The sequence below is a fragment of the Chelmon rostratus genome, chromosome 7 (assembly GCF_017976325.1).
Source record: "Chelmon rostratus isolate fCheRos1 chromosome 7, fCheRos1.pri, whole genome shotgun sequence".
NCBI classification, from domain to species: Eukaryota; Metazoa; Chordata; class Actinopteri; order Chaetodontiformes; family Chaetodontidae; genus Chelmon; species Chelmon rostratus.
Window position 1 is genome coordinate 26792820 of NC_055664.1, and position 18269 is coordinate 26811088.

Sequence of the window (18269 nt, forward strand, 5' to 3'; positions counted from 1 at the left end):
ATGGCAGCATTCACATCTTTAAATGCTTCTGCTGTTAATGGACTGTAACAATAACAAGATTAATACATTTATAACCACAATACCTGTTAGACTACTGTTAATGTACTGTAGACCAGTGGTCCCCAACATCTTCTGTACCATGGCCCAGTTTAATGTCTGACAATATTTTCATGGCCCAGTCTAAAGGTGTAGCAGATAAAAACAAAATAAAATGATAAGATCGGCATTAAAAACTGTGGTATTTTCTCTTTAATAATAATAATAACAATAATAATGAACATAAATCCACTTTTTAATCATGTCAAGAGGACCTGGCTGCAGACTGGCACTGTCAGGCACCTCCTATGTGAAAAAACAAAAGAATGGAAATTATTTTTTCTTTCTGTGCGGCCCAGTACCAAATGACCCACGGCCCACGGGTTGGGGATCAATGCTGTAGACTACTGTACTGTTAGATTCTGTTGGTCTGAGGATGACACCAGATGACCGGCCGTGTTTATGCATTTTGACTTCAGTAACAAAATGGCTTCAAAACTGCAACAGAAACTGATGAAATGAATCAAACGAGGTAATAAAATACATAAAACAGAGTTTGAACTGGTTGATCATGTATCAACTTTATTTAAATAATTTGAACCTCACCTACAGTGTACAGTTAGAAAACTCCACTTCCCCAAAGACAGGATACTGGTCAAATTTACATAGCAAGAAAAAAATCTAACTTATAAAACAACAAAGCCATAAAGGAAAGAACAAATCAACAAGAACTTTCACACTTGCTATAGGTGAAACTAGCTTTTTCATGACCTGGCAGGAGGGAGCCATAGTGAATTTTCTGTTAGTTTGAAACTTTATACACAAAACCAAATAAAAAAAATATGTCTTTCTCCTCTCTTGACGCTGTTGCAGGCTGCCTACATCCCACTGAGGTGAGCGGTAATCACATATTCCTGACATATAAAATGGTTCAGTTCAAAAATGTCAAGTGAGGAAGTATATTTACCCAAGTATAAAAAAATAAATTAAAATGATCAACATTTATACACAAGATGGTCAACAATCCTGACAGCTGTTGTACAATCTTAACCTTCTAGAAGTCAAAAACTTCAATGAGCTCCACGACAGTGACCCCAAGCCAAACTAGCCTGGCGATGAGGTCACTGGCTTTTCAGGCAAATGGGAACGACTTGCTTGTACTGCACTAACTTCTGACTTCATTTATGGTGGGGGCCGAACTAGGAAGGGAGAAAACATTGAAGCAACAACTTAAACAACTGTGACTCCATCTCAAATGAACATTTCCATCATGAAATGTGCACTTCTTTTGCTGCAAACCTGAGAGAAAACCATGTTCAGTCTGTATGGAATATTTTTTTTTACACAGATCATGTTAAGATTTGAAAGGCAAGGTTCTCTTAATGCAGAGCTCTGACAGCAGAGGGTGCACCTGCACAGATCAATGCAAGATTCATGCATTAACCGACGTTTAGGTCCAAGTCCATTTATGATTGTCACACTGTCACCAACCACTGAAGCCAAAAGCTTGTGCTGTAAGGCTGCGAATTAATTCCACTCGACCAACCACTCACAGAAATCTGCAGTCCTGTCCTGTAAGTTTTCTCTCCATTTTTAACAGTTCATAAAAACAAAATAACTAAAAGCTCAAGGCTAGATGGTGAACTGAGTCAGTGATTCAAAGTGTCCTACTCTGATCAAAAGGAAAAGGATGAAATGTTAATGAAGCAAGGCTGACTAAACCTCTACCTTATTTTTACCTTAAAGCTAAAGAACCTGTCATTTATGAACTGGAGGCTTTCCGTTTTCACAAACCAATAAAACAAAATGTTGATGTGAAAATCTGTGATCACCTGTAAAAACTGTGTAAATGGGGAAAACAATAACAACTGTGGCATAGTGGTTAGAGAGGCAGTACAGAAAGGTCACAGGTCACTTCCTGTACCGATGACGTTACCTGTTTTGGGTAAGAGCTAAATACCTGAAATGAAACAGTATATGAACAGCTGGAGGAGCAACAGACATTAAAAACGTTACTACGGCTCTCAGAGGACATGAACTGACAGTGCAAAGAAGTAGAAAAATAAATACTAAAAAATAAAGAAGCAGATTATAGATTTAAGTTTAGGTTCGTGTTACAAGGTGAGTTGTAATAAACAAAATGTTTGCTATTGTTTGACAAAACTGAACATTTTCCACAGGGGTTATAGAGGACAGTGAATGCAAAGGCAGTGACGAAGACACCAATGGGCAACAGTGCCTCAGTGCTGTTCATTTAATCACAAAAACACTGCAAATAAGCAATATTTTGCTGTGAAAAATTGAGGTGTATCCCATCTTTTCAACTGCTGCCAAGACCACAGTCAACTTTAACTGCCCAAAAATACAGACGAGCACATCAAACAGTTGAAAGATGAGAAAATTTACAAAAGAATTGAGCAGATGAACTGAAATCAAGGGGGTAATGAAAAAAGGTGTCGCTGTCTAAATAACTGTTTTCACTAAGCATTGAGATGAAGAGGATACATTTATTCATACATCAATAAGTCTTTTTAAAATAGAGCTTTAGAGATTTAACTTTAAACCCTTCCCATAACCCAAGAGTCTTTTATAGAATCTGAATCTGCAACACTGTGGTAAAGTGTGTGTGTGTGTGTGTGTGTGTGTGTGTGTGTGTGTGTGCATGTGTGTGACATGTTGTGTGACATCAGTTCGTTCACAGAAGTTTGTCTTCTTAACCAGTCTTACAGGAAGTTGCCTCAGTGCGCTTTCTTTCTCCTTTTCACTGATCTGCTCAGTGTCCAAAAATGTTAAAACAAGCCAACCACATGATGGGCTTCGGTGGGGTGGGGGGGTCACTGGCAGAAGGGGGAGGCTGTGGGGTCAAAGCCTTTGAAAACCTCCTTCAGCGAGGCATTGTCCTGCTCTGTGGCTGCCTGATCAGATTGCACTGGGCTGTTGCCTCCAAAGGGGCTACTCGTCCCGCCAGGCTTGGTCGCCTGCTTCACCACGCCAAATAGAGAGGACACTGGTAGGTTGTGGACGCCGGCGGGCCCCTGATCCGCAGCAGCTCCAGGAGCGCCCTGACCTCCAGCTGCAGCTGCCCCGGCAGCAGCGGGCCCGCCCTGGGCCGTGGAATTAGGCGAGGGTGCGGGCTTGGGCCGGGGCCTGTTGTAGCTGTTGTAACGATCCGTCCCTTGCTCTCCGCTTTTCTCCGGCTCTGGTTGGTCCAATGCAGACTTCCGAACAAACAGGGGTTCCTTGGACTTGGGTTTACTTGTTGTGGGGTCACTGGGTTTGGACTCGGTGCTGGCTGAGTTGGGGGAGTTGTTAGAGCCACTGCTGGTACCAGGGCTGCCTGGTTTGTTAGTCCGAGGGTCATACAGACTGATGCAGCTCAGCACACTGGCTCCACCTGGTGACCCGGCTCCCACACCGCACCCTGCCCCACCTGAGGAGAGCAGCCGTGGGTCGTAGGGGGCAATGGTAGGTGGGGAGGAGCTAGACGTTGTTGCAAGAGAGGGCGAGGAGACAGGAGGAGGCGCGGGATCTGATGGTTGCTTCAGTGATGACTTCTGAGGCTGGAGACGGGGGTCTAAAGGGCCTTTTCGGGCCACTCGAGGGTCAACAGGCTTTTCTGCAGGTGCGGGAGGAATGGGGGCAGGGGTACCCAGCAGCGACACAGGGGCAATAGGGGCAGGTAAGAGAGGAGGGGAGGGGGTCTGGGACGGGCTGGAGTTGACAGTCTTCAGGATACGAGAGAGTAGCTCAAAGTCTGGGAGGGAGGAGGTAGAGGAAGAGGGTGCAGGGGAGTCCATGGAGGGAGGAGGCTGTACAGGGGGAGGCTGTGTGTGAGGGAGTGATGTATGGAGCAGCTGCTGAGCACGGGACAGACGTGGGTCTATAGAGGAGACAGGCGGGATGCCTGGCGGGAGTGGAAGGAGGTCCTGCTTGGGGATAGGGAGCGGAAGGAGATCTTCAGGTGACCAGGTGATGGTTTTGGAGAAGGCTGGCATGTGGAGAACAATATCCTTCTTGATGTGGCTGAACTGCTGCAGCTGTGAGCGAGGATCTCTCAGGGCCATACCCATCAGCGGGTCCAGAGGAATCGGCACTGGTTTGTCCCGTAGGACTCGCTCTGTCTCCTCCTCATCTGCTGCCGGGGTTGTAAGTGGCGGGGGCTTGTAGACCAGAGGAGGCTCTGGTTTCGGAGCAGGAGGCGAGAGGGAGGTGGATCCAGCTGAGGCAGCAGCAGATAGCCTGGCTAACCTGGGGTCTACAGGTGGTCCAGAGGAAGATGGAGCCGGTACGGAGTGGGTGGAGTCTGAGATTTGCGGCGACTCTGCAGCCCGTGCCAGCCGTGGGTCTCGAGCCAAGCGGGGGTCTGCCGGCCGAGCCGGAGCGGCGGCAGGAGCGGCCTTCTGGAGGCGAGGGTCGCTCGGGGGGCCATCAGATTTTTGAGGAGCCTGGGTCTGTTGGCGGAGCGTCTTTAAGATGGAGGTCACGCTTCCACCGCCATCCTCATCCTCACTGGAATACCAGTTCCCTGAGTCACCTAAGAAGAAGGACAGAGATGTTTGGGTGTTAACTCTGGACTTCAATGCTTGTTTAAGCCCAAATACAGAGACTTGACAGCAGAAACACATTTGATTCATCTTGAAGGCATCTTTGAAAGGCATCATGTCTGAGGTTTCTGCTGATTTTTTCTTTGTTTTGCTTTTTTGTTTTCTGTCGCATATTATTACTGTGAAATAGGCCATTAAATTAACAAAAGACTGCCAAAACAAAGAGTACAACTAACTAAGAATGACCAATAGTTTCCTCTACCTTCAGTGTCTCTACTCTTCTCTGCTCCTCCCTCGGCCATCCTGCGAGCTCTTTCCTCTTCTTCCTGCTGCTTCTGTTGGATCCTCATGAACAGGACCCGCTGCGCTGGAGGCAGGAAGTCAGGCACAGAAATCCCTCCCTGATTGGCTGAGACTCCATTAGCAGAGTCTTCTTGTCCAGCTGACTGATTACCAAATTTCCCTGCTCCTCCTCTCTCGTCCATGCCAGCAAAACCCTGGTAGTTGTCACCTGAGAGGGAACGGCGAGAGCTCTCATCAGTACAGAAACTGTGTCTTTGCAACACTCACCTACAAAATATAACTTTCAGTTCTTAATTATTCCGTTTGATTATTGAAATTCACTCTCACCTTCTTGCACCACTCCCTCCATCTTCATACCATCCTGCTGATTGAAGAAGTTGTTGAAGAAGTTTCCCCCACCATGAGGAGGACCCGGAGGCATAGCGCCTCCATGTGGAGGGCCTTCACCAGGTGCAAATCCTCCCATCATGGGCGGTCCACCAGGGGCCATGTTCGAGGTTCCCTGGTTTATCCCAAGGTTGGGGCCCATGTTCTGCATGTCAGGGGACATCATGCCTGGAGGGGTAGGGAAGCAGGTGGGAGGGGCAGTAGGGGCCCCTTGGGGTCCAGGTGCAGCAGCCTGACCCTGGGTGCCAGTGGGAGTCTGGCCCCTGATAGAGAAGGAAGAGCAGGAGTTAGGATTCACAGAGTTGATCTCAAAGGGAGAAATAATGAAAAGTTAAAGAGTAACTTCACACTAAATTTACAAATTAATTGGGTGCCTGTGGCCTACATCATATCGATAGTTGGGGTTAATAAAATCTAAATGTTTGATGAGGGTGTCTGAAGAGCTGGTACCATCTCAGCACATTACAAAATTACAGATGCAGAGTGCTTTGTGATCCATGCTTCAACTTAAATTATTTTTTCATTTAGTCGTTGTCTCTTTTCAGTAACCAGCACTCATCACCGGCAGGCTTTAGAGCTTTTCACTGTTGCCATCCTTGGCACAGGAGCAAGCTAAACACGTTCAGAGGCACCTTTCATGCCGACAGGACAGGTGGAAGTATTGAACAGATAGAGTCTCTGTGGATTATTATATTTTGATTGTATTTGACTGTTGCACTCTTTGCCACTCTACCACAGTAAGACCACCAGCTACGTTTTCTGCAGGTGTGAATGTTAAAACATTTCATTTTATTCTCAGTGTTTTCTGATCTCTCACCTGACGGCCAGTTTCTGTGCCAGCTGTCCCGTCGGCTGAACTTTAATCTCAAACAATGAGGGGATCTTCTTCCCCGCACCACCACCTCCTCCTCCACCACAAGGAGGTGGGGGGCCCATGTGTGGAGGAGGGCCACTGGGATTTGGGAGCCCTCCTTGGAAGGGACTTCCTTCAGGGCCATGGACAGGGGGACCCACACAGGGGTTAAGCCCAGGTACAGGACCTGGTCCTGGTCCTGGTCCTGGTCCTGGGGGAACTTTGCTGGGAATGGGCCCATGGTTAGGTCCAGGAAGACCCCCAAAGTCACCCACAGGAGGCCCGCCAAAATCCCCAGCCCCTGTGTTGGTGTCTACAGGAACAGGCCGAGGAGGGGTGGGAAGGAGGCCAACTCCAGGAGGGGGTTTGGGGAGAGGGTTGATCCCCTGCTTCTTCAGCTCCTCCACCTCCTTCTCATCCTCAGCTCCAGCTTCTGCATCCTCTGCCAGCATCTAAAAAACGATGTCACAAAGATGTCCAGTTATTTCTTAAACCAAACATAGTTTCTGTTTATGAATTTGTACAATTTATTAAGCTCTATTTAACTGTATTTTAAATATTTAAGAACCAGAGTGTTCGTGAAATACTAATAAAAAACGCTTTCCAGCCGTGAGAGAGCTGTGTACAGAATTAGCAGTGCCTACCTTGTTGAGAAGCTCCTGGGTGTCATCATTGAGGGCTTCATGGGAGAACATGCATTCGTCACCATTGACACAGTTCCCTGTGGTGTGGAACAGCTTACAGGGAAATTCACGTAGCATGGAAGTCAAAGAGAAACACGAACCAAAAAATGGACAGAAAACTGAAATTCACTCTGTTTGCTAGACGTCCTCATTTGAATTCTGAGGTTAATGCAGAACTATCACATTTTCAGTTAGGTGGAATTAGCATGATGTGGCTTTAGCTGGCTTTACTGTTTAAAACAAGTGCACATCAATATACCCAGAATTCCCTGATATCAATAAGGGTCTCTCTGTGTGGTCAACAGTGAAGGATATCATGCATGTAAGGACAGTGGTCGGCTCGGGCACAAAATCCAGTGATGTAGAACTTGCATAGCTCCTTCTTCTTGGGAAGCTCAATGTCGTGGCTGAAGTTGCAGTGGTCCCCCTGGTGAGGAAAAAGGCCATAATGAAATCAGTGAGTCTGAGGGCTCATGACTGGTAGGTTTGAGAGTGCTGCCAGAGGCGCACATCTGACGCCTGCTTACAATTTGGCACCTGGTAACTTCGTTTTTACAGAGTCCCACCTTCACACCCTATGTGCTGTTATTGGCCTGGAGCTATACAGCTAAGGACACCCAGGAAGATCCCAAATTGAGCAGAATAAGAAAATACAGACAGAGGGCAGGGTCTCTGCACATACAGACACCACCACACACTTTTAGTGGGTCATAAGTGATAAGGGATCAGTTCAGTAAGCGTCTACACATTGTTTTTAGGAATATTTTACTCATTCTGCCTTTAAATTCTTTCAGATTTTTGTGTCTTGTTATCGTTCACTGGAGCCAAATTTTTATTGAGCATGGGCACTTTAGAAAGGCAACAGAAATGTATAAAGAGTGTGAAAAAAACATCTGAATGAAGAAATAGATTAGAATGCAGCCACCAAACTTGTACCATTAAAACTCTCAAAATCACAAAATATCTCATGAAGTCCAGACTGTGACTCGAACGTACGCTTTTAAAGCAAAATAAGCAAACATTTGTGCCGTCTTACCCAGGTGCATCTCCCCTCGATGTAGTATTTGCAGATGGCCTTTCCTTTCTTATCATGGTGCTTCTCATTCTGATTCCTCCTCCCAAGTCCTGGTCCATCGCCTCCTCCACCTCCATCCTAAAATACATACGCACAAATCAACACATATACAGAAGGAAGGTGCAGCGTGTCAAGCAATAAATAAGAACGAGGGGATTCTTATCATTTTATTTTCTAATAAACATAAAGGAATTTGTCCTGGGGGTACCAGACTTGAGTGTCAGACCTGTTTAAGTTACAGTATCAGGAAACAGAATTACAAAAAGCCTCACCCCATTGTCCATGTCTCCGTTGTTGTCGTCATCCATCCCCATGTCACCTCTTCCTCTCCCGCGGTTTCGACCCCTTCCTCCTCTGATCATACCACGTCCTCCTTTACCCCTCCCTCGTCCGCGGCCACCTTTACCTCCTGGAGCAGAAATGGAGGACAGAGTGACAGTGAGTGATTTTTTGGGCAACGAAGCTGGTCAACATTGCCAGGTACAGGTTTCAAACACCATCACAGCCTGCACTCGCTCTAAAGGAGCAATTGAGTGAACTGTGCAGCCATTTCCTCAGGAAAGATAAAGGTTAACAACAAAAACAAACACACACACCTGGACAACTACCTGTCCTCCAAACTCACCTCTGCCTCTGTCTTTGGACTTCTTGTACTGGTTGAGTTCTTTTGAGTAGTCGTCGTAGTCATCATCCCCCATGTTGTCATAGTCATCATCTCCATACTGTAAGGACAGATTTAACATGTCACTTACATATTATTTGTAAATATTTAAATATCCGTTGAGCAAGACTGAGACAGGCTCTGACACATTGTGGCTTTGTCAGTAGTCCAGCCATTCCTTCCATTACTTGTCTACATCACTGTGTAGCACAGCACCACCTCCAGCTCGGTGACTGTCCCGCCCACCTCGCTGTCTGCTGCCGTGATATGAAGATGTGGACGGTACCATTATGAGCAAAGCAGCCAATTTCTCTCTTGCTGGCTACAAAAACGAACAGTTTTAAGAAGATGAAGTCTTCATCTACTCCCAGCATCTGAGGACAGATACAGCGGCTTAACTTTATTTTTTATGTGGTGTGAAGGAAATGTGCATTGTAGCATAACTCCACTGAATTGCTTTCTTAATGAGGGCCAGTAAGGGTATAAGCTGAAGGACGGATCGTTACCAGCTGTCCGTCACCCGACGTCAAACTTTTTAGGTGTAATTTTTGCCACGTTTTATGTTTTTTACTGTTTATTTTGTTGGTTAGCCTGTTTATGCTAATGTGGCTACTCTCACAGAGTGGGAGCGATATTGGACTTATTTTGTAATATTAAGGGACAGTCAAGGATAATACAGATCAGATTCATGCTTGAACATGCAGGGTGGTGAATTTCTTAGTTAACAAGCAGCTGCTGAGACACCATTCACGGTACAAGTGCAGCTAGCTGGAAGCTAAAAACCCTGGCAGAGCTGATGGGAAACACGCTGAGTGGTGCCTGCTTAGACCTGTGTGACCTGACCAAGTCACGAAGGAGGGGATTTAAGGAGGACTAGAGCTAGACTAGAGCATTTCAGATACAGAGAATAACTGTCCTACAGTAATAGACAGTATGAGAAAAATAATGTAAAGCATGTAAATTTGTCGATACCAAATTTAAACTTGAAAATGGGCGTATATGTATATCTAAGTTTGATTTGTTTTGGGGAATGATAAAACAACATGATGTGATGACAAAGACTTGTTTGCAGGGGTTAGAGTATTATTCCATCAATTGTGAAATAATCACTCCTCCTAACACCACCAATAGACTTGATTTCTCAAGCTACATTGACACTATTTCATTTGAAAAAGTCATTTTAAAACAGAAACGATCTCCATCTAGATGAGCATTTTAGCACCAGTTCAGAAATAATCTCCATCCACACTAACACGCCTGAAAATGCTGTAAAGAAGAACAAAAATGGAGGGATATTAAACTTTCCATTCATCTTGAAAAGCTGAAGGATCTCATGAAAAAAATTTAACTTGGAAGCTAAAATTGCTCTTGCTAATGATTTTACTGATCTTATAACCATTGCTTTTAGATTTTACTGTAGCTTTTGATACAACTGAATTGGGAACATCTCTCTAATAGGACATTCTGAGTGACCATTGGAGAATTCAAGTCCTCCACCTCCCATTTCTCCATTGAAGTGCCTCAAGACTCTCTCTTTATTATTCTCCATTTATATATTAACCTGCAGGTCAAAGCTTTCATAAATGCATCTGCTTCCATTTTTATGCAGATGACTCCCAGATGTATTTCTCGTTTTATTCCAATAACATAAAACGACTGGTCAAAATACAATCTTTTCTTACAGATGTTAAGAACTGGCTCTTTCAAAACTTTCTTCAGGGAAATCAGAAGTCATTATCAGAGGTCTAGAGCCCTCCAGCTCCAGACTCCTCAGATCATCTGGATTCTCTATCCTGTTGCATCAAACCCCAGCACAGAAATCTGGGCGTTATCTTTCATAACAAACGTAACTTTGAACAACAGGTGAAGTCACTTTGTGAAACTTCACAATGTTAAAAATAAGATATTTTCTTAATCTGCAAAGAATAATCAATTCCATTTTTACTTACTTCTTTCTCTTCTTTTTATGTCTTTGTAAAGCACAGTGTACCTTATCTTTGAAAAGTGCTACATAAATTGTATAATTATTATCACACATGCATGCTCTTAAACTGCATTTGAATTGTATTTCCTTTCCAGAGGACGCACCTTTTCTCTTTAATGTATTATTCCTCTACCAATACGAACAACAGCTTTCATACAACAACCTCACCTCCATCTCATCTCCATAGCCGTCTCCATCATCATTGTCTCCTCCCATCTTTCCCCCTCCGCCTCGACCTCCTCTTCCTCTGCTTCCGCCTCTCCCCCTCCTCCCTCCTCTCATTCCTCCGCGACCTCTCTGGCTCTTCATGCGACCTTTACCCCCTGCAAAGACACAAAGAAAAAGAGAGAAGTATAACGAGAGTAAGTGACAGAGGCAGAGAAGTTTCTGTCATATCTGTGGAATTTGGATTGATAAGAAACTTTTGGCAAATAAGCTCCTTTGTCTGTCCACAACTGTGCAAATACAACTGAGTAGCAAGTAAAACAGTGAGCACACGATGAATCTGCCAACAAGCTTTTGTAACACAGTGGCTCATTATTGGAAAAGCCTGTTTACTTTGCTAAAGAGCAGTGAAAAGTTTTAGTGGGAAATTAAAAAAAAAAAACAACATGTCACATATTGAAAGTATAATATTATGCGTGAATAAAATAAATACAGGATTCTGCTAGTTGAGGCATTTTATCTGCTGGTTTTAGTTTCGCTGAGCGCTGGAATCTCAGCTGGGCAAATATTTCACATGCTGCAGAATATGTGACGAAACCACCATGGACCCACCTCGACCACTGCGGCCGCCTCCTCCCTCCTTGGCCTTGCGGTACTGGTTGAGCTCCTTGGTGAAGTCGTCATAGTCTTCTTCTCCCATGTCCTCCTCTTCCTCTCCCTCGTAGTCATCTTCATAGTCATCATAGCCTCCATAGCTCTGCTTTTCCATCTTCATGTAGCTGCCTTTCTTTGAGCCACCATAGCCCCCGTGAGACTAGAGGCAGGTAAACATGTTAGGTGACTTTTTAAAAACATTATTGAACATTGATTTCTCCAGAATACTGAAATATTTTACTGAATGAGATACATTTGTCAGGATTTTAATCCAAGTGTGGGAACATTAGTTCTTTCGACTTACAGGAGGGGGGTACTGTGGACTGTACTCTCTATACTTCCTCTTCTCACTGGGACTGTAGTCGGAGTCATCACTGTAGTCCGAGTGGTCATCATCAGAGGATGCATGACGCTGAGAGAGAGCGAAACACGGATACAGTCAGAGAGGAAATGGTAGAAATAATCTTTTTTTCTGATTTATAGTTCTATACATTCTTACTTTGTGTTTGGATTTGCGTTTCTTCTTCGACCTCCTCTTCTCCCTTTCTCGCTCCTTCTCCTTCTTCCTCTTCCTCTTGCGACGGTGGGATCTCTCGTCGTCTGAATTGCTGCTGGCGTGAAGCTCCTTACTTCGCCGGGGCCTTTCCCCGGCGCCGTCCCCTCCTGCGTCACCTCCTCCGCCCACTTCATCGCCCCCATCTCCGCCTCCTCCTGCTGCGGACGTACCTCCACCCATCTCGTCCTCCGCCACATCTCCTCCATCATCTTCCAGCTCGCCCTCCTCCAACTCGCCATCCTCCGGCCTGTATATGTAAAGAATGCACATTAAGAGAATTCACATATCTCATCTCCCTGTGGGCTGTGAATGAGTCTGCCAGCCACCTCAGACGTTTTAATAATAATAAAAAAAACAGGGAAGAAATAAATATAAACATTTAGTGGTTTGTTTTCAGTGGTCAGAGAAATCCCATGAAAAACAAGTACAGAGGCTTGAGTCCACAGTTCAAGGATCCATAACTTACCCAGCACCACTATAAAAGCTGCACTATTTGCATTTGTGTGAGTCAAAAAAAGGGTTTACAAAAATATTTTTTTTAAGAACAATCATGAACCATCTTAGCATTTAACAGCTGACTGAGACCCCTGAGGCATAATTTGGGCTGAAACAGGAGTCAGGTTGTAAATATTGTGACATTAAATGTGAAAAAATAGATTTTAACTGCTCCAGTACAGTACTTTGGCCCACTTCCAATTCTTTGAACATTATCATTGCAGCATGTATTCCTCTCTGTCATGGAGATGTCTAATACCTACAGCGCTAGAAGGCTATGTGTTTGGTATTTTAAGAGAAAACCTGACACAATGGGAAGGACAAACGGTGATTTGATTTGACATCAGGGGAATTAAAATCAACATTGTGTTTCTGCGTGTGCCTGTGACCCTTCCAGGTGTATTTATACAGTCATTCAATTTCTCACAGATGTTTGCCTGGTTAAAGTACTCGTGAACACAGATGCCACTACTGCATAAAAAAAAATCCCTCCGAAAAGGGTAGGTGAGAACGGCAACAGTAAAAAGTGGACTCAACTAAACTTTTTTTGCTGCACAAGCCATGAAATCAGGTCTAAACAAACGCCATATTTAATTTTGTGTTTCTGTTTTAAATAGTGTGAAAACACAACCCATGTGATATAAACAGTAGTAGCTGGGCATTGGAGTGCACCCACACACACACAAACCGCCACAGGGCTCATGGCTGGGGGGAATTACTAATGTGCTGTTGCTGTGGTCAGCTGCCGGGGCAGGACCCTGACTTGAGACAATGTGAGCAAAACCGTAAGATCCCAATTACATGGATCACGCGAAAGCCTCTTCCTGCAGCACTGCCGGCTGTGGAGGTTTTTCTATTGGACGGTGGGTTACAAAGCTGAACAGCCATTAAAAATTCTCCAATTTACAAGAGAAAGGTAACATATACAGTTCTGGAAAATATTTTAACTCGCGAGTAGTCCATATTGCAGAACACTGATGTTTTAACATGGAAACTGATAACAGCAGCATGCAATGTTTCTTCCTTCCCTACCAGCCACCATTATGCCAGTTTTATCCAAGCACAAGATCCCAACCAAATACTGACCATATATATTCTTGACATAGCTAGATTACTCATTGTTTTGTCTGCCCATTTCCCTGGCAAGGATGTGGTAAGATTTATGGCACGGGCGAGGGGAGGGGTCAAATTTTAGTAACAACGAAGAGACGTATTTGAAAAGACAAATGTGACACTCCCTATTTGAATAATTAGGCCCTGGCTCTCCTACAAAGGTCCACACCCAAAGCAGGCTGACGAGTGCTCTCTGCATTAGGCTGGTAGTAAGACCAGAGGACAGGCTGATGCAAACATGATTCTACTTTTCCACTTGACCACAGTTTTACAATATGTGACTACTCAAAGACTGGTTTTAGCCTAAGAGCATTCAGTGCACCGAGACAAAGCAGGTGATGAGTACAGCCAACCTGCCTGCACCCCACCACATCTTCCTCTGGGGAGAGCACAAAAACCAACCTTAATAATCTGTCCTGATTCATGAACAACATGTTCATCTGCAGAGCAAGACGGCCATGACGGATTCAGAAACTTGTTTCCAGCTACCAAAGTTAGCAGTGAACACTACTCTTTTACTTTATCAGTGGAACAAAACTAAAACAAAATCTGAAGTACACAATGTTGTATTTTCGGACAGAAATTACAGACTTTGTAAAATCAGCATATTTGAACATTGTAGGGAAGTCCTACCAGAAAACCTGCTGTGCTCTCTCTGAAAAAAGTCACTCGGTTACTTTTACCATCTTTCCTCTGTCATTCTTTGCAAAATAGGCTAAAAAATTAATAAATACAGATAATGTAATGTTTTTGGCAAAAACTTTCTCAATACAAAAGTTCAGTATCAGATACCCACAACCCCAATGCATTTTTTCTCAAAGTAATTTAACAATTGTTTTTTATCTTGCTGCCTCAAATACTTTGCTAACAGGTCCTCTGTCCTGCATTGGCTATCAGCTTTGAATACAAACATCACTAACAGAAGCATCATCTCAAAGAAACAGCAAAGTCACTCCTCTGCTTCACTGTTGGCATGTGCTGTGAAGCTGCTCACAGAGCGGGGCATACAGACCTGTCACAAGGAAAACTCTCCTGACTCAATGGAGGGCTCGCTATCATTGCACAGGGATTTGGCTGTATTATGGAAGCAGGCTGTTGTGAAAAGGGAGCGGCTGGGACTCACTGATGGCCTCTCTGGCCTGTAGAGATACTATACACACATCACCTGCTGCCAACAATGTGCCAGTCTGGAAAAAAAAAACTTTCAATACAAACTACATCCAGACTTCTCTATGCTCAGCCACAGCATGAACAGGTCAGGTCAGTCTTAACTTAAGAGTTAATGTAGTTTAAGTCTACCAACACAAACATAGGCTTATCAGACCTGTGAAGAGGAAAGACTGTTATTTGCTTCATATGTTAATAGATTGTTAGATTGGACCCTACCCAAGTATCATGACAACTAAGTGCAGTAAAATCCAGGTCTGTGCAGTATCTGTAATCCATGTCAATTATGCCAAACAAGTTTCCATGTATGTCCATCAGCACTATGCCAAACTGATGGTAAAATTTCTCCACACACCCTGGGCAGACAACTGTGAGAAGTTCTGAAAGTTCAACAGAGCACAAGATTATTCTTGTCCATTAAGGATTACTGAATCCAAGGATTTACCATGCATTATGGTACATTATTAGCTCAGTGGATGAGTCCACAACTTAATTAATTCTATAAGCAAAGGGCCATGATTAAAATGGGGAATACTTACTGTGACAGGTTTTCTTCACATTTTTCCCTCAAAACCATTGAAAAAAGGTTTTTCCTAACCTTTTAGGGACACTAGTGGGGCCTGTGAGACTTGGAAGTGGGACCAACTGGGTAACATACAGCAAATTTGCCAACTGGGGACTGTGGAAAAAGGGAACTTTGTGTTTGACTGGAAACACTGCTGGGATGCTTTGCAGACGTTTTACACATTTTGGGACTTTTGTGGGTGTTTGGGTCGAGTCAGTGTTGCTACGACTGTGAATAAAAATGATGTTAGACAAATATTCATAACCAACAAGCAGCACTAACGCGATTCAATAGCTAGCAACTAACAAGTCGATAGTTTCAAAAATCAATATTTGAAATATATTAAACATTTAAGTTCGGGGGAAGAACTCTCTATCACCTCGGGGTGTTCGGGAGCTAACATAAGATTTCTTACGACTGTTATTTAGGTAGAAAAACGACGACTCGAGTACATTTTTTAGTGCGTAGCGCTAAGGGGCAAGTTGCTTCGTATTGGCAATACCGCTGCGTTTACGCCAACTGACCGAATAGATTTGAACGGATTGTATAATTTAATAGCCTGTACTGATCAAGTAACACTCATCAAATTACTCTAACAATGTTAGTCAACGTTATATTTGATTCCATGATGTAGCGACTGTAAATGCCAACGAATAGCACATTACCATTAAGAAAAACCAATAGCCATTAGCTTAGCTTCTCTCTCTCTTGCCAACTGTATTTGTTGTTCACATTAGCCAACAAGCTAATGCTGCTAAGTTAGCCTGAAAGTAGGCCCATCGTTAGCAAACTACAATTGTATTTTTTTGTTGTTTAGCATCAGCGGCATTTCAAAAATTGTCACACCCACACAATTAATTAAATTAACGTAAATTAGTTAACTTTTAACAAGGGTCACATATTCAACCGATGCTTTATAACCACTGAATTTGCTCGAATGACGGTGAAACTGTGGCTGGTCAGCCGTTTCGACTTCGTCTTTTTCCTTCACACAAATTGTCTTAAGTCGATTGATCGTTGATAGTGATAACCTCATAAAATTAAGGGAATAACGTTATCCCAGGTGCTATTTGGCCTCCCAGTTGGCGTCGTCGTGTCAACATGGCGTTCTTTACCTCTGTACTCGTTTTCCAGAAAAGGCGAGTTTAATCCCACTGACAGAAAAAGAAAAAGAAACCCCGGGCTTTTTGTGTAAAAGCACAGGACAAATAAATAATTTCATTTAAATATGACTGTAGAATTACTCGACCTTTCGTCAGTCAGGAGACTGTTGTGTTCGTGGTTGGTAGTTGGGGAGTTTGGATGGACAGTCATGCTTTCCACAGCCATTTCCTCTAACGTTAGCTAACGTTACATTGAGGTGCAAAAAATTACAACTCGACACTGGAATCTACTGGCTTATGCGTCACTTCACTAGGATCTACTTGTTTTTGATTTTAGGAAGAGTTTCTGTTCATAGTAGGCAATTCTCCACTACAGTTGTAAGAGAAATATGATGAAAGTGAGTCCTGACGTTCTCCGTCCTACTGTAGCGATGTGAAATGACGACTGATAAAATTAAAATGGCCGACTGTCTTCCCCTAGGAGAAAGGGGCGGGTGTCTCCGAGAATGACATCATGACGAATAACGTTCTTGCAGCGCGTCTCACGGAAATTACCGACTGAGCAATAAGGGGGGTGAAATAAGCTCCCGAGTTTGACTTGCAGGTGCACTTGACGACCTAGTAGTGAGAAGACTGTATGTAATTACAATTTAATTAGTCCTGATTTTCATTGAATAAACCCCTCTAATATGAGAGTCATCTGAAGAGCACTTTATTCACCACAGATGATAACAGTTGTTTACCAAATAAACTTCTGTTGTTGGGTGTGTAGTCTTTTATACCCAAAAGTAGGTAGAATTCGCAAATTGAACAGGATTGAGCAAACTTTATCAGGCTAGACACCCTGGCTAAATTAACTGAAATACAGTATATGCAGGTTTGCTGTGTGTAGATTCTTTAATAGCTGATCAAATGCAATTTTATTTCAGAATATACGCCACCTGGGTGGAAAATCAACTGAAAAATAAAAAAAAAACCTTAATACTTGATGTTGACATAGACCCCCTCTACAGGACATGGCCTCAAAAGCAGGTAGTAATGCAGGATGTGTCTCAAGTGACGGTCTTACTATTTAATTTTAGAGGTGTTATTCATTTATTTCAACTATTTATTTTGCAGTTGCTCCACTTACCACAGCTTAATTGACCACAAACTGGTTTGCACACAGTGAACATGAGACTTTTAGGCCAACTTAATATTATCACGAAAGTGTCTAAAAGATCTTGCTTTTGGGACTTCAGTGGCTCTTATTAAATACTGTAGTTACAATAATTTGGCATGCCAGGGAATGCGAACTTGGGGAAAAGTTACATAATCCCGAACATACAAAAGAAAAAATATGACTTGGCAGACAAATTTATAGGGTAAGAAGCTGTTTTAACAGGAAATATACACTCGTATCCAAATACAATGCCGCTGCAAAGATAGGACCTCTAGGGACCCAAGAACTAATTTTAGGGCTATTTTTTCAAAAACATCAACTGTTCATTTAGCTGTTAGTGCAGAACAGTTAGCTAGATTATTTCATCTGGAGGCAAATGACAAGCATTTTTTTTTTTTTTTAGAAATGGCTGTAAAATTGTTCGTAAAAGACCTCACCCAGGGAAAAATTTACCCACACCTCAGCCTAGACACTCGTTGATGCCCAAAGCAACGTGTTTTAACAGTCTATGAATGAAGGTTACAATTGCAGAACAAAAGCTACAGGTTAACACTTGGATTTTAAAGTTACGTTGCTGCTCTTAATGCTCGATTCCTGAATTATAAACCAGAAACAGCGACAAATTATTGAGCAACCGGTTTCTTTTAAGATTGAAATGAGCGTTGCAAACAACAATGGCTTAACTTCAGAATTCACACGATGACAAATAAATGTATGATATTAAATCGGGAGGGAATTGTTTACATAAATAAAGCGAAAAATC

At 43.3% G+C, this 18269-nt stretch overlaps 1 protein-coding gene across 1 annotated transcript; it reads right to left on the bottom strand.

The window, feature by feature from the left end:
• Positions 1-597: 597 nt before the first annotated feature.
• Positions 598-16777, bottom strand: zc3h4 (zinc finger CCCH-type containing 4). Its single transcript, XM_041941196.1, has 14 exons — positions 16491-16777; positions 11845-12148; positions 11650-11757; positions 11304-11505; positions 10695-10849; positions 8507-8603; positions 8154-8290; positions 7843-7959; positions 7122-7233; positions 6768-6877; positions 6088-6575; positions 5211-5533; positions 4843-5091; positions 598-4570 (listed from the first exon to the last, which is right to left on the bottom strand). Exons 1-14 carry the CDS (start codon positions 16568-16570, stop codon positions 2871-2873), a joined length of 4182 nt encoding a protein of 1393 aa, XP_041797130.1. The 5' UTR covers positions 16571-16777; the 3' UTR covers positions 598-2870.
• Positions 16778-18269: the final 1492 nt, after the last annotated feature.

Bases quoted from the DNA above. Each gene is read 5' to 3' on its own strand.
- zc3h4 (XM_041941196.1), bottom strand. From the start codon at position 16,570: ATGGCTGTGGAAAGCATGACTGTCCATCCAAACTCCCCAACTACCAAC. The intron at 12,149-16,490 runs GTCGAGTAATTC...TTACATATACAG, and splicing joins AGTCTCCTGACTGACGAAAG to GCCGGAGGATGGCGAGTTGG. The intron at 6,878-7,121 runs ATATCCTTCACT...CTTCCATGCTAC, and splicing joins CCACTGTCCTTACATGCATG to GTGAATTTCCCTGTAAGCTG.